General features: G+C 41.3%; 1 protein-coding gene across 11 annotated transcripts in view; it reads right to left on the bottom strand.

Moving 5' to 3' along the window:
* The window catches only part of Macf1 (microtubule actin crosslinking factor 1), a 329,723-nt gene that overhangs the window by 5,859 nt on the left and 309,038 nt on the right, over window positions 1–14,826 (bottom strand). For 8 of the 11 annotated variants that reach the window (XM_050161305.1, XM_050161307.1, XM_050161311.1 and 5 more), the window contains 7 exons: window positions 14,297–14,417; window positions 13,509–13,672; window positions 11,938–12,100; window positions 10,727–10,881; window positions 9,811–9,885; window positions 8,058–8,075; window positions 5,074–5,191 (listed from right to left, as the gene is read on the bottom strand). In XM_050161305.1, the coding sequence (XP_050017262.1) occupies window positions 5,074–5,191; window positions 8,058–8,075; window positions 9,811–9,885; window positions 10,727–10,881; window positions 11,938–12,100; window positions 13,509–13,672; window positions 14,297–14,417 (814 nt within the window). The remainder of the gene's footprint in view (window positions 1–5,073; window positions 5,192–8,057; window positions 8,076–9,810; window positions 9,886–10,726; window positions 10,882–11,937; window positions 12,101–13,508; window positions 13,673–14,296; window positions 14,418–14,826) is intronic. The other 3 variants (XM_050161313.1, XM_050161314.1, XM_050161315.1) reach the window with 1 other exon arrangement.

Genomic DNA, 14,826 nt, shown 5'->3' with positions numbered 1-14,826 from the left:
CTGAATTTTTGCAAGACATATGGTAATGATATAGTGGAGAAAAGTGGCATCAAGACTCTTCCATTTGAATTCTGTCAATAACAATCCTAATGAAAGGGGTCCAGGAAGCCAGGACAGTAAAGATGAGGACAGATTATTTAAGAAGTAAACATGTAAGGAGAGAGAAAGACCAAGACCGTGCACAAAACTGCGGGTGAGAATCCGCTAGGTAAGAAGCTGAGAGCAGCAGGAAGCTGGAAGAGCGACTGCAGCAGGAGAGGAACTGCAGGAAGACTCGGGACAGTAGAGAAGGCTAACCGGTGCTCCCTCGGGGTCTTCTGGAGCTGTGAGACAGACCTTCAAATACAGATGCAGTCAGAACAAATGTTGGTGTTAAAGACACCGCTAATTTAAAAGAAATACTTCCTCCTGAAAAGAGCCTTTGATTCCTCACTGGACAATGCCCTGTAGTAACCCTGGACCTGCTTGTCTACTCTAGACGGTTCATTTTAAGACTATATTATACCTATTTAGCAGGCAGTAGGATTCCTAATTGAATAAACATTTAATAGTTCCCTTCTAAACATACTGCTTGAGGGAAGAAAAAAAAATCATCAGAGGATACGAGAGGAAGCCTTGGGAATGGTAACTAGTTAGGGACAGCCACATTTAAAATGTTTTAGAAAAGGCAATAGGCAGGTGGTGGCATGAACGAGTACTTCATAGACTGAGGCAGGGAAGATGCTTCAGCCCATGAGTTTGAGACTAGCTTGAGCAAATGGAGCAAAATTCCATCTCACCAAACATACAATAAAGAGGACAATCTATAGTAACGGAGTGATAAGATTATATTCCTCCCCACACTACAATTTATACAGTATTACCACATGCAATACTACACTCGATTTTCAGAAGCATCTTTATCTCACTAAAGACTGGTTAAGTCACAGCAGAGGTAGCCTGTTTGTTAGCTATTCTCTTTCCCTGCCTCCATGACATTCCTGGCCATTCTCTTTAAGGCATCACCCACATCAGCTTATCTCCATGGCATTTGCTGGGTAAAGGTCTACTCATAACAAGACCTCCTTGGAGCTCCAGAAGCCATGTAAACACCAGGTATGGAGGTGTGCACCTGTAACTCCAGAGCTAGGGAGAGGGGTAAGCAGATCCTGGGGGCTCACTGGGTAGTCAGCCTAGTCCAAACAGAAAGCTCCGGGTTTAGTGAGATATCCCAATGCCAGCCTTTGGTTTTTACAAGCTTTAGCACACCTGCACCCTTTCTCTGACAAAAACAAAAGTTGCTCATTCTTACGACCTATAGCAGGCACATTATGATTAACATACTGGCATATCTTCATTTCTCTGAGCAACTGTATACATACTTTTAATGCAAACACATCAGGACCATACCTCCATTTCCTGTGGCTCTCATGTTAAATTCCACCTAACTTCAAGGTATAATTTCATCATATAGGTCACTTTACTGGTTAAATGCTACATTTCTAGTTTGTTAAGTTTTAAAAATACTGCTTCTAAAATATTTTTGTACGTATTCTGACACTTCCTAAGGATAAATTTATACAAGTAGCCTTTCTGGGGGAGGGGGAGACATTTTCTTCAGAGGTGTAACCACTTGTTCTCTATGCTCCTTCAGTGACCCTAATTAAACTCTGGTTCAATGGGCGCACACTTGCACATGTGTGCACACCCACACACAAAGTTCTAAGCCAAGTATTTTTAGGATGAGTACAAGTGCCTTGTCTGCATATACGTATAGGTACCATGTGTGTCTAATGACTGTGGAGGTCAGAAGAGGGGAATCCCCTAGAAACAGAGCCATCAGATGAGTTCTGGGAACTGAAAACGCTGTGTCCTCTGTAAGAGTTAACTCCAGCTGCAGAGCCGGATCTCTAGCTCCTTATTTTTACTTTTTAGTGTGTGTGTGTGTGTGTGTGTGTGTGTGTGTGTGAGAGAGAGAGAGAGAGAGAGAGAGAGAGAGAGAGAGAGAGAGAGAGAGAGAGAGAGAGAGAGAGAGAGAGAGAGAGAGAGAGAGAGATGGAGGGAGGGAGGGAACGAGACTGAGAATGTCTGTGTGCACATGAATGCAGGAGCTCACAGAAGACAGAAGAGGGCATTAGATCCTCTGAAGCTTGACTTATAGGCAGTTGTAAGTCTCCTAATGTGGGCAGGAACTGAACTCTGATCCTCTAAAAGGGCATTATATGCTCTTAACTGCTGACCCAGCCATTTCTCCAGTCCTGAAAACCACCTTTTAAAATCTCCATAAATGATTTCTAGATCTTTACTACCTGAGGGAAGTAACAGCTAACCCTTTAAAACATACACAGTACATTAGGCACAGGTGTACCGGTTTCTAGAAGCAGAAAAACGGCACAGTGTGCGTGTGTAAGTGGGAGGAACACTTTGGGGTCAGTTTTCTCCTTTCACTATGTGGGTCCAGTCATCAAGCTTGGCATCAAGTGCCTTTATCTGCTGAGCCATCTCATCTCACTAGACCTAGAAGCACTGTTTTTATCTCCACCCAAAGCCTTATGTATGATCTTTGCACAAAGACAAACAAGACCCACTATGGCAGTATCAGAAAACTGTATAAACAGCAAACCCATCTTTAGTGGAATATGATTTTTTTTTAAATTTGGCTAAACCAACACATGATTTGAGATTGTTGATCATTTCAGTAGCTATGTAAAAGAAGTAACAAAAGATTTGGGATTAATAATCTTGTCACTTATTCTATGATGTCCTCAGTATGTCTTCTATAGTTCACAGGCACAAAGACTACAATAGCAGTTGGCCCTATAGAAGCCCTGGATAAGTCCTTATCCACTCTATTTTTTGATGAAGGGTCTTACTATGTAGCTCAGGCTACCATTCTTGATCCTTCTTCTTCCGCCTTAAATACTGGAATTACAGCAAATACTACCAGCCCAGCAAGTAACTTATCGTCTTGATGTTCCTGTCCCTCCAGCTTCCTGCCAGGCCCTCTAGCCCTTGGGCATTGCCTTCTAGCACTGTTCTGACAGGACAAGATTTTGCCCACTGATGGCAGCTACTGAAAGCTGCTGGTAAGTTCTATTTCAGTCAACGGACAGAAGTTGATTGCCAAGCTGCAAGGTGGCATTCTTAGAGACCTGGAATGTCTTACCTTTGCTCTGAAAGATGAAGAAGAGGGCCACTAGTTCCCACAGAAAATAGCTACTAGACTGCCCTCCCAAATGTCCTTGGGTTTCCGATTTTTACTGAGGAAGATCAAGCAGGCAGTATTCTTCCAGCCGGCAGCTTGTGAACAGAGCAGGCAGCAAACAGGCAACCAGGGGTTATAAACGCCACATGCAGCGCCGCTGTTGCTTAGCCTAACTTTTTACACGATGGGAAAAAAAATGGGACCATGGTAGATTTAGAGAACACTGTTTTGTTGTTTTACAGAGATAAGGTTAAAAAGATGTGTATGTTGTTCCTCATTTAAAACAGTGAAAAGATTCTTAAATCAAGGACACTGGTTCATGATAAAATTAAATACTAAAACTAAATAAAACTCAAATTTAAAAACTTCTGAGCAATCATTTACTCCCCAGCTATTATTCTGGCTTGCTGGAGTAAATGCAGAATGAATTAAAGAGAAGAAATTTATAGATACTCATATACTCATGTGAGAACCATACCCTATAGGTTTCTCTAAATCTTTCAGAATGACTAAAAACTACTCCCAAAGAAGTTATGTAACTGTACTGCAAACATTTATTTTTGCTTAGTTTATGAATAAGCTTTAATAACCTAATTGCACAGGCTGGACCAACCATACACGCAGGGGACATGCAAGAGAATAGGGTGGTGGTCAGGACCACTGCTCAAAGCCTGGCTGGCCCTTAAGTTACTTAAAATTTCCACACCTCAAGCTCCTACTCTATAAAATGGAGATAACAGAATCTACACCTCATATGATGAATATGAGATGCAATTGTGTTTTTATTTGTAAAGTACTTATGTAGAGATATTTATTTATTTTTATTTACTTATTCTTAATGTAGAGGTATTTAGTAAATAGTATTAAATTCTGTGGATACCATCTCATTAGAGATAGCCAAGGCAGTGGACATCAGAGAGCCAAGAGATGTTACAGTTTTGGAAGCAAAGCCATTCTCAAAGGACAGGTGAAGAGGGACAAAGCATAAAAAAGCCAACCTATGGGAGACTGACTGGAAATCGAAGAGCTGGAATCAGAACGCTTTATTTTACTTCCGGGATGATGAACTGGAATAAAAAAGATGTAAACACAAAGACAGAGACAGAGCAGGAAACACAGAAACCAGTCAAGGAAGACAGAGAGCTGGGGCTCCTGTGTACCCACATGCAGTTCTAACAGGAAAAAGGAGACGACGTGGCTGGGCAGGATGTAGCAGCTGGGATCTGGCCATTTGTCCCCTTGCTGCAGCTGTGACTACCAGCTGCTCAAGCTAAGTTCCCATTTTCTTTTGCCTGGGGGTGGTTGTCTTTTCCTGTCTGGTTTAGGCAACCGTCTGTGGGGCTGCAGGCATTATGTCCTTTAGCTTCTTCCCCCCCATTAAGGATGGTCACCAGTCCTCTGCATGGGAGGGGTTCTGAGTCTCAGTCACAGAATTATAAACTGGAGATCAGAGGCTTTAAGAAGAACCCTAAAGTGTACACAAGGCTTCCCTCTAGGTTAGTGCTAATGTCACAAACATAAATAGGTAAAAACCAATAGATTCTTTTTCTGTTTTGGAGACAGGGTGTCATTCTAGCTCAGGCTGGCTTTGAACTTGCTATGAACCTGAGGATGACTTTCAACACTTTTTATCTCCTGCTGCCACCTCACAAATATGAAAGCTTGGATACCAACAAATCCTTAATTCTCATTCCTGTGTTCTTTCTGACAGCTTTAGCTTCTTCAGGTCTTTCTACCTGAAACTCCGGGTTCTAATCCGGGCTGGATGATACAATATCAGACACCTTAATAACAAGACAAAAATCAGAAAGACCCACCATCAATGCTTCCCAGAAAATCAGTACAGGTTGATCATATATACTTCCATGTAATGTGGGGCGCTTCCTTACCTCGGCAGGGATCGTTTTTCACTAAGAACTCATCCAAGGCCATCCATCCTCCACCAACACGGACCATCACAGTGCTGCGCAGAATACGGACCAGCCGCAACTGCTGAGAATCCCCAAACTGGAATCAAGGGGAAATTCAGTTAACAGAAGCACCTCAGTGTAGATTTATAGTCCCCCCACACTCCCAAAAGCAGACTGTATTCAGACAGGAATGATGTGGCAGTTGGGGAAGAATTTAGAACTCAATTTTGCATTTTTACATTGTCAGAAAAAGGTCAGCGAACAGAAAACCAGAAAGACTACCTATGAGCCACTGTCATGATATCCTTCCACTGGGATAAAATTAGCGCCAGATGGCTACATCCTGGCTCCTGTACCACAGGTAAAGGAGGCAAGAAGGACATCCATTTGCTCACTTGGATTCTTCTGAAGGTTCTGCCGAAGGGAGCACCCCACACTGTTTATTTCTTTAAAGAATGGGGATCAACTTCTGAATACAGTGTGCTGGAAAGTTAAATGGATGGCAGCAAATACTAAGTCAAGCATTAAAAAGACTCTCGCAAAGCATCCTCATTACAAGCTTAGGAAGAAGTTTGGTTTCTGTTCATCCGGTTCTCAGAAGTAAACCCTGTATGAACTCTGATTGTGATGTCACCAGGAGAAAAAGTTTTCAAGCTGAATGATTAGATGGAATTAAAATTTAGTTGAAGAAACAGAAATTTTAATCTCTTATCATGATTAGAAACAGTGTTCAATAATCATTCTGGACCTTAGAAAAAGGTAAGACGGGCTTTTTATTGTCTCCTAATCTCCTACTTCCCGGTTCTACCTTATAATATTTGGAGCTTCCCAGTGTACAAACCACCTTTTCCCAAAATGAAGCACAAAAAAAAAAAAAAAAAAAAGCATACTAGGATTTAAAAACAAACACCAGACCAAAAGTCAAAGAAATAGAATTCCTAAGGCTATTAAAGAGACTGTTTGGGGCAGGTAAGTAAAAAGAAGGACTTAACTTCTTAACTGGGATTTTGAAACAGGGAGAAAAACTGAAATTGCAAGAAAGGACGTTTGAGGAGGACACACAGCCACCCTCCTCGGTAATAATAAACAGTGGCTACTGGTTATCTCTGCATTCCTCTGCTGCTCTGGCTCAGGTACACTACGTACACAGGAAGACGCTTGGAAAATGCTTTCTCTTCCCTCCCCAGCCATTTACTCCAAAAACAAATGCTTACAGCGTTTGTCTCCCACAGCACTTAAATGTTTACACAAAGGTCAGAGTGACACATGGTGGAGCAGATCAGCACTTCTCACAGCTGTAAGGAAAAAGACCCTTTCTGGAAAGGAAGCTATTCCCTACCTTTGAGGGAACAGGCCTGATGTGCCATTAGTAACCTGAGCTATTTTGGGTTTTCTCTGAATAAGTGAGGACTGAAAGGATGAGCACCTGTGTGGCTCCCAGAGTCAAAGGGAAGGGATGGTCTGGAAATACTAAACCCTCCAGTTTGTTACCCCTCAAGGTTGCCTTTCCTTAGTATCTCCCCAAAGCTGTTGGAAAGATTCTAATTTGTTAGAATTACTAAACACTCCAGGGAGTGGGGGGGCTATATAGCTCTAGAGGCCTGCAGAACAAGGCTGGGGAAGAGCCATAGAGAACTCAGGCAGAATCTTGCCAGTCACTGTTTCCTTCTCTCACTGGAAATTAAGTTCTTATGATATCAGCTGTGTGAGCGTGGCATGCAACCTTTGAGGCTTCCAGTACAACATGTATAAAACAGACTTCCTAATTCTGCTCACAATATTAGAGCGACTCACCCAATCCTCCCCAGGTAATGGAGTAGTAGAGTAGGTGTCAGTGTGCCATCAAAGGGACCCTATCTAATAGGTGCAGTCATCAGAAGCACGCATGCTGGGTGCTCGACTGTAATTATTATTAACTAGTTGTAGCATCGGGGACAGACTCTTGAGGACGTGTAAGGCAAATGTTCTATCACTGAGATACACTATTAGTTTTTTATTTTTATTTTCAAAATTTGAAACAGGGACCGGTCAACTTTCCAAAGCTAGCTTCAAACTTGCCTCCCAAGGAGCTAGGTTTTTACAGTTATAAGGAAGATATTATGCCCAGCTCATGAGGATTTATTTAAAACCAACTTGACTGTTCTCAATCTTATATTTTTCTAGTCTTTGTTCTTCCCACTGGCCCAGAATATTACTGTAGTTAGTGATTATTGTAGTAATTTATTTAACAGTGATTTAGGACTTCAAATGAACTCTTAGTGTTTCTCACTTCCTGTCAGATTTCATTCATGCAGCTTTCTTTCACGTCTGAGAGACAGCACCCGAGAACCCACAAAGAAATCTCAGAGGTTAGAGTTGCCAAGTGGAGTCAAGACTTTCAAAACTTTGTGAAAATCTAATTTGAACTCATTTCATTTGGGCAGAAGTCAACTACGTTTTCCACATTATAAATTATAATTTGTATTTTACAATGTAAATATAAAGACCCGTAACTATTAAGTTAGTACTTAGATAATATTAAGATACCCTCAGAACTTTTTCACTCAAGTATACATTAGACAATTTGTATTAAAAGACTGGTAATGAATCAGAACTAAGCCAATGGTACTCTGACCCCAAATACAGAAGTGTAAGTCCAGGCTCTTTACAGGTGGAATGGATGTTATCAGAGCCTTGATTTCCTGAGTCATAATAGTAATAACTCAGTTCAGCACAATATCATTGTTTTTAGCCAGCCTAATTTGGAATGGCAAAATTCATTTTTAAAAAAATATAAAATTGTATCTTTTTGCTGATGACAGCTTTGTGATAGCTTTGTTAGCAGTTTCTCCACTTGGTAAGATAACCAGATGTGACCCAGGCATGCTTCCAGAAGATTATGTCCTTTCCCCACAGCAAAGAACAGGCAGCATCAGCTACAAAGACCACATCCACCAAGAAGGACATTGCAAGGCACACTGTACCTGATTGCCGAGGAAGAACTATAGACAGTAAGAGTAAAGGATGCAGGGGAAAAAGAGAACATTTTTGTCAAGTTAACACTAAGACACAGCAACTTTATCACATTACTAATCTAAGTACACACTGACCACATTCTTACTGAGCATCGACAAGAAAAGACTTTACAACTAAAGCCTGCGCTCTCCATCTTGTGCTTCTTTTGTCAATCCATTTTACTCACTGGTAATAACTCCGAACAAAACAACAAAAATAAACACAAGAAAACAAAACCCAAGATTGAAGATAGAGCTTACTAAGTGCTCTGGGCTGGGTAAGAGGCAGAGCTACCTGCCCTCTTCAGCTAAAAACAGCATGAACTTGGTGCACTCAGGACATCCCAACCCCAGGTGAGCCCAGGGTTTTGTACATGCTGTGCAAGCACTTTCCTCTTGAGCTACAGCTTTAGCCTCTGAGGACATTTTTGAGTTCCTAATGGAACCTGGATCTTCCTGTGTTTTCAACTGAAGATTGCCATCTAAGTCTTCTTTGCTAACTATAATTTTTTTTCCTGAAATTTTAGGGCTCCTTGACAAGCTGATGAACAGTTAAGGAGACCTGTTGTTCTTCCAGAGGTCCTGAGTTCAATTCCCAGCAACCACATGGTGGCTCACAACCATCTGTAATGAAATCTGTTGCCCTCTTCTGGCCTACAGGCACACATGCAGACACAACACTGTTAAGGAGACCTGGTTTAGGTCTTTACTACACCCCTGACTCTAGTCCCAAGAGAAGCTAAGACACAAGTATACTTTACTGCTTCTTCTGGCCATTCCTAACAAGTCTTTCCAGAGAAGGAGACTGGCTCCTCAGTGCATGTGGGTCGCAGCTGTGGCCCAGCTCAGCACAGGAACACACATCGTCTTCCAGGAGCGTGGGAGCACTTATGTTTGCAATGACCAGTTCTTAGGTATAAAGCAACCACTCTTTCTTTTTTAAGTGAAAAAATTAGAACAAAGGAAAATGTGTATGTGCAAAAACACATCAGAGGACATTTTTTTGGGTGTATGCTTCTCCTTTTACCATGTGGATCCTAGGACTTGAACTCAGGTTGAACTTGGTGGCAAGTACCTTTACATGCTGAACCATCTCCAGCTCCTCATCCCTACTTAAAAAAAATTTGAGGTAATTTTGTGATATAGATGTGAGGAGCTGGAACTTACTATGTAGAGTTGACCTTAAATTTACAATGATCCTTTTGCCTTTGCCTCCCAACTTGTGTGGGAACAGGCAGATTACCAGGCTCTGCTTCATGAGTCTTGATAAAACTATTTCCCAAGGTCCCTTATCCTCACTCCCCTGAAGACCTAGGTCAGCAGTGAGAATGCGAGCTCTAAAATGTTAAGTTTTTTTTTTTTTTTTTTTTTTTTTCCAAGACAGGGTTTCTCTGTAGTTTTGGAGCCTGTCCTGGAACTAACACTTGTAGACCAGGCTGGCCTTGAACTCACAGAGATCCTCCTATCTCTGCTTCTCAAGTGCTGGGGTTAAAAGTGTGCGCCACCACCGCCAGGCTAAATGTTTTCTATCTTGTCAAATATAAACTATAGTCTCCCTGGAAAATGGTAACTTTTCAGATGAAATTACACAGGGCATGAAACTGGACACCTAAGAATGAATGCCCACGGGTTCCAGGCCTCTGGAGGCACCAGGAGTGAAAAGGTAGGATGACACAGGAGGAAATGACCTCCACAGATGGTGGGTTTGTTTTCTCTTCCTTACCCGGTATTTATTCTCTCCAATCTGTTCCACCTGAAATCTTTTTGCACACTTGCACTGTGCCACTTGTCTTGTGACCTGTTGGTTGTGAACAGCAAAATGGTGTAAGGGCAGAGAAGGACTTTCTGTTTTAAATGTAAACAGAGAAGCTAGTCATTATTATTATTATTTTTAAAGAGTTTTGCTTTTTGCCTTTGGAAACAGGATCTCACTCTGAAGTCCAGGCGGTCCTAGAACTTGCTATGCAAACTACCCTGGTCCCCAACTCAGAGAGATCTTGTCTGCCTTTGTCTCCTAGTTGCTGGGATTAACTCTGTTCATCTTAGGCTTTTAATATATGTGTTTGTCTTTTACTCAAAATTTAACCCTTCTTGAGATAAGAGACACTGAGAAAAAAAAAAACACAAGATGAAAGAAATATTCTTCATCATTGTTTCAAAATTCTTTAGAGTAAAAAAAAAAGAAAAAAAAAACAAAATTCTTTAGAGGAAAAGCGCTAATACAGACCTATCAAAATCAAATGACCAATAAAGTAAATCATGAACTGAACGATATTTCTACATAGAAATTTCCTGGGATTAGTTTCTTTCCACATTTATGTGGTTCCAGGGACTGAATCAGGTCATGACAAGCACTTTTCCCCACTGAGCCATCGGCACAGCCATGATACAGTTCACCCCTTATTGCTGCATTTGAAGCCCACCTGATCCCTTATAAGTCCCCTATGGACTTTATAGCACTAGAGACGTGAGTATTAGAGTTGGAGCCATCCTCTAGACCAAGCTAGAACTCAGTCGTCAAAGGCCTTCTAGAGTCTGCTGAAACACTGCTCTAAATGATTGCTTCCCAAACTGATTCACATCCAAATTCAGGGCAATATAAACCTATGGTCAAAACACCCTACTCCAGTTCCCCATACCTCATCTTCAATTTTATCTGCATCAGTTGTTGGTCGATAGGCATCCTTGTTGGGATGTAGGGCAGCCACAAATTCATAGTAGTCAATGTAGCCATCCCCATCTCTGTCAAAAATGTCGGCCACAGCCGTCATCTCTAACTTGGTGGTAGGAAACTCTGGGGAGAAGAAACCATGATTTGAAACATTGAAACGTATGTGGCTGGTTGGCAATTATACAAGTACCTGAAGAAAAAGAATTCTATCTTGATCTTTTCCTAGACAACAACAAAACCACCACATATCTACTCTAGAAAATTCAGGAGACAACAAATTTTAAAGACACAAATCATTGGCTCAGCTTTAAGAGTACTGTTGCTCTTGTAGATGGCCCAGGTTCAATTCCCAGCACCCACATGGTGGTTCACAACCATCTACAACTACAGATCCAGGGATCTGATGCCCTCCTCTGACTTCCAAGGGCACCAAGCATATGTACACACAGGCAAAAAACTCACACATAACATAAAGCGAATAAATCTAATTTTAAAAAGATACAAATCATTTAAAAATTGTATCACCCAAGGAGTAGTCACTGCTGACTTTTAAATGTTACCTACACACCCCTCACCTTTTTTGTATGTTTTGTTTTCTGAGACAGGGTTTCATATAACCCAGACTGGCCAAGGATGACATTAAACTTCTGATCTTCCCTGCCATTACTTCCAAAGTGCTGGGATCAGAGATATAGACAAGCATGACCAGTTTATGGGTACTGAGGGTGGGATCTATGGCTTCATACAAGCCATACAAGCACTTCAATAAGAGCAATATTTCCAGAGGCCTTCCCCATTTTAAAAACAAAAAGTAGTATCAGACTTTAGATATAGTAAAAAAATATAAACTAAAACAATATTACAACCATCCATAGAATTATCACTCATCTTAAGATTTATTTAGGCCAGCCCTGTTAGATGCTTAAAATGATGTCATAAAATAGTGTTGCTTTGGAATAGCATCCTGTCCTGTTTAAACTTCACAATCATGTTTGAACTCTTCCTATTCCTACTGAAAGGAGATTCTTCCATTCATGAAAACAACAGATCACACTCAGCAGAGAGCTTCTTCCCTCAAACTACAGTTCTTAAGAAATACCAATTTACCACAATGTTACAACTTCTACCAAATGTGAGGAATCTAGATGTGACCTGTGTGTAGAGTGAGAATCCACTTACTGGATGCTAAAATGCCGTCGATGAACTCCTGGCGCGTTATCTTCCCATCCTGGTCCTTGTCAATACGCCGGAAGAAATCCATGACTCGAGATTTTTTGTGATTCATCCAACGCATATACTTTTTCCTCCAGACATCAAAGTCAAAGTTGGCAAATTCCTTTAACTAGATGGAAGTCAGAGATATCCGTAAGTCTTGCTGTTCTGACCCCAGAGCATATCTAAATTCTCAGACATCCAGTAAAGCCATGCAGGCCTTCCAGGGGACACCAACAATGTTATCTACGCTCACTGGTGAAAGCACTATCTGCTTCCTTCACTCAAAGCCTATATATTATATAACGAGCCGTGATACAATGGTGGAGCAGGAAAAGAATAACTGCAAAACAACTTTGGAAAATAAGGAGCAGGCAGAACAAGAATTGGGAGATCCAGTCTTGCTTTCTCTTTGGACTGTTCCAAGATCATCTACTTAGATGTAAGGGATGGATTCTGTCTTGAAGGGAAAGCCTCGGCACCCTCTCTTAGGCTGCATGGGAAGGCACTATACACACACACAGGAACCACATCAAGAGGCTCATGTTTCCCATCATTTTCTGAGATCTTACAGATCGAGATGGAAAGCATTAAGAATGCAACCCTACATCCAAGCATGTTTCTTTGGAATTTCACCAGAGGGAGCAAATGCCCACACAACATCTCTACTAAGTAGTTGGACTGGTGGAAAGCAGGCCTGTATAAAGATAGGGCAGGGTTTTCTTTAGCTACTTGGACCATGTTAGTGATTCACAGAATGACTTAACAGCACAACATTTTCCCCTTTGGTCTTTCAAACTAAAAGTTAAAAGGAATGGGGAAAGGGGGAGGCGGCAACCAATGTGCTTAAAATGCAACTGACCTACGGAAGTAACAACAACAACAAAAAAAACACAGAACACTCACTTCCGGGCATAGCTGCTTTGATGTGCACAAACAAAAGAATATAAAAGATATTAGATGCTTGGGTTAGAAAGGAGGAAGTGAAGTACCGTGTATCTTAGATGAGAGTTCAGAACTGACTTGCTTTTCCTGATCTATTCTAAGACTAACAAGAAACAAGATTATAAAAAGTTGCTCTTCTTTCATAGCTGTGGAATACCTACCTACCTTTCTACCTTCCTATGACAGGAAGACAGCATCACTAACAAGGCTTTTTTTTTGGGGGGGGCGTTTCCTGGGTCAGAATTTTTCTGTGTAGCCCTGACTATTCTAGAACTCATTTGTAGACCAGGGTGACCACAAACTCAGAGATCCACTTGTCTCTGCCTGAGTGCTAGGATTACAAGCATGTGCCACCATGCCTAACTCCCCTTTTATACAAACTACACATTTAGAAGCAACCTTGGAAGCTGTTTCTGAAACTGAAATTATAGTAAGCTGCTGAGGAAACTCAGACCACAGACCTCCCTCTTGTATGGAAGGTCTGATTTATAGTTTTATACCATATGGCTTGGATTTCTTTTGTTTGAATGGGCTGACTTAACTTCTGAGAAGTGGATAAAGGCACACAGTGAGCTCTAAAGGATGGTGTTTACCTCCTCTAGTCTGTCCAAGGCATCATTCAGCTTCCGCTGGCGTTCCAGTGCTAACAGCCATACTTGCTGCCAGCGGGCAGAGAGCTGGTTGATTCGTGGGTTTTTTGCTTCAGATTGTGAGAGGATTGGCATGGGAGGAGGTGTGGGTTGACTCAAGGACTTTCCTAAGTGGAAAAATAATCACAAGATTAGAAATGCTTTTGCCAGTCCATAAAGAAACAGCTGTATGCTTGGCTATATATCGAGTTTGAGGCTAGCTTTGGGATAGATGAGACACTGCCTCAAAAAAAAAAAAAAAAAAAAAAAAATCAAGAAAAGAAAGTACTGTATATATGAACTAATTTTTACACTAATATCTACTTCACAACCAAGAAGAAACATGGGAACAGAGGCATACTAACTCCAGAACCATTGCCTCTCCTCTAAACCACCCCTGCACACACCCAGTCAATTAGGCTTTACTTTAGAGACCCGAGGACACATCAACTCAGAAAACAGCAGTGGATTCCATTAGGGCTTATTTACAATTAAACCAGTGCAATGTAAACACAACAATGAAAGGCCACTGTTAAATAACAGAACAGGCTTCACCACCTCAAAGCTTCTTATTAATCAATAAAAATAAATAAACAAATAAAGTATAACTAGTCATTGTTAGAAAAGTAAAGTTTCAAAATGAGAGATTATTGTCTAGAGTCAGTATGAACACAGCTCTCGCAATGGCACTGTGAAGCCCCATCTGCGATTAGCAGAAGGAAGCAACCTAAACTAGTGGGCTGGAAACATACTGCTACCACCGCGGGGCTTCTCGATGAAAGGAGCATGGGCAGGCTCTGCAGTCTTCCTCTTATATGTCTTGGTGACCCGGTCCACATCAGGTTGTTTGCGTGTCATCTCCTCCATGAATGACTGATAAATATAAGAAATTAGTTAAGAAAATTCAGAGTTTTTTTTAATCTAAAATGGAAAGTCTTTACTAACAAAGGCCAACCCATGGTAGACTGCCCAAGTGACAGATTGCCTGTGTAACTTCTTACCCCTTAACAAAAAACTAAATTGGGCCGGGAGTATAACTCAATGGTAAAGTATTTGCTCAGCACATATATAGCCCTGGACTGAAACACACTACACACAGAAAGAAAAAAGAGAGGGGGCAGACAGATACATATGGAGAATGACTGACCAAAGCACTTGATTAGGACTAAGGACTGAAGGAGGAAGAGAAGAGATGGTCTCTGCCTTCAAGGAACTCACAGCCGAGTGATGAAAACCAAGAAGTTAATGCTAAATGTTACACAGCTATGCAGAGAAGACCTGA

Source organism: Alexandromys fortis, unplaced genomic scaffold (assembly GCF_014885135.2).
Source record: "Alexandromys fortis isolate MF-2015 unplaced genomic scaffold, M_Fortis_MF-2015_v1.1 scaffold_122, whole genome shotgun sequence".
NCBI lineage: Eukaryota > Metazoa > Chordata > Mammalia > Rodentia > Cricetidae > Alexandromys > Alexandromys fortis.
This window is presented reverse-complemented; position numbering and strand designations above follow the sequence as displayed.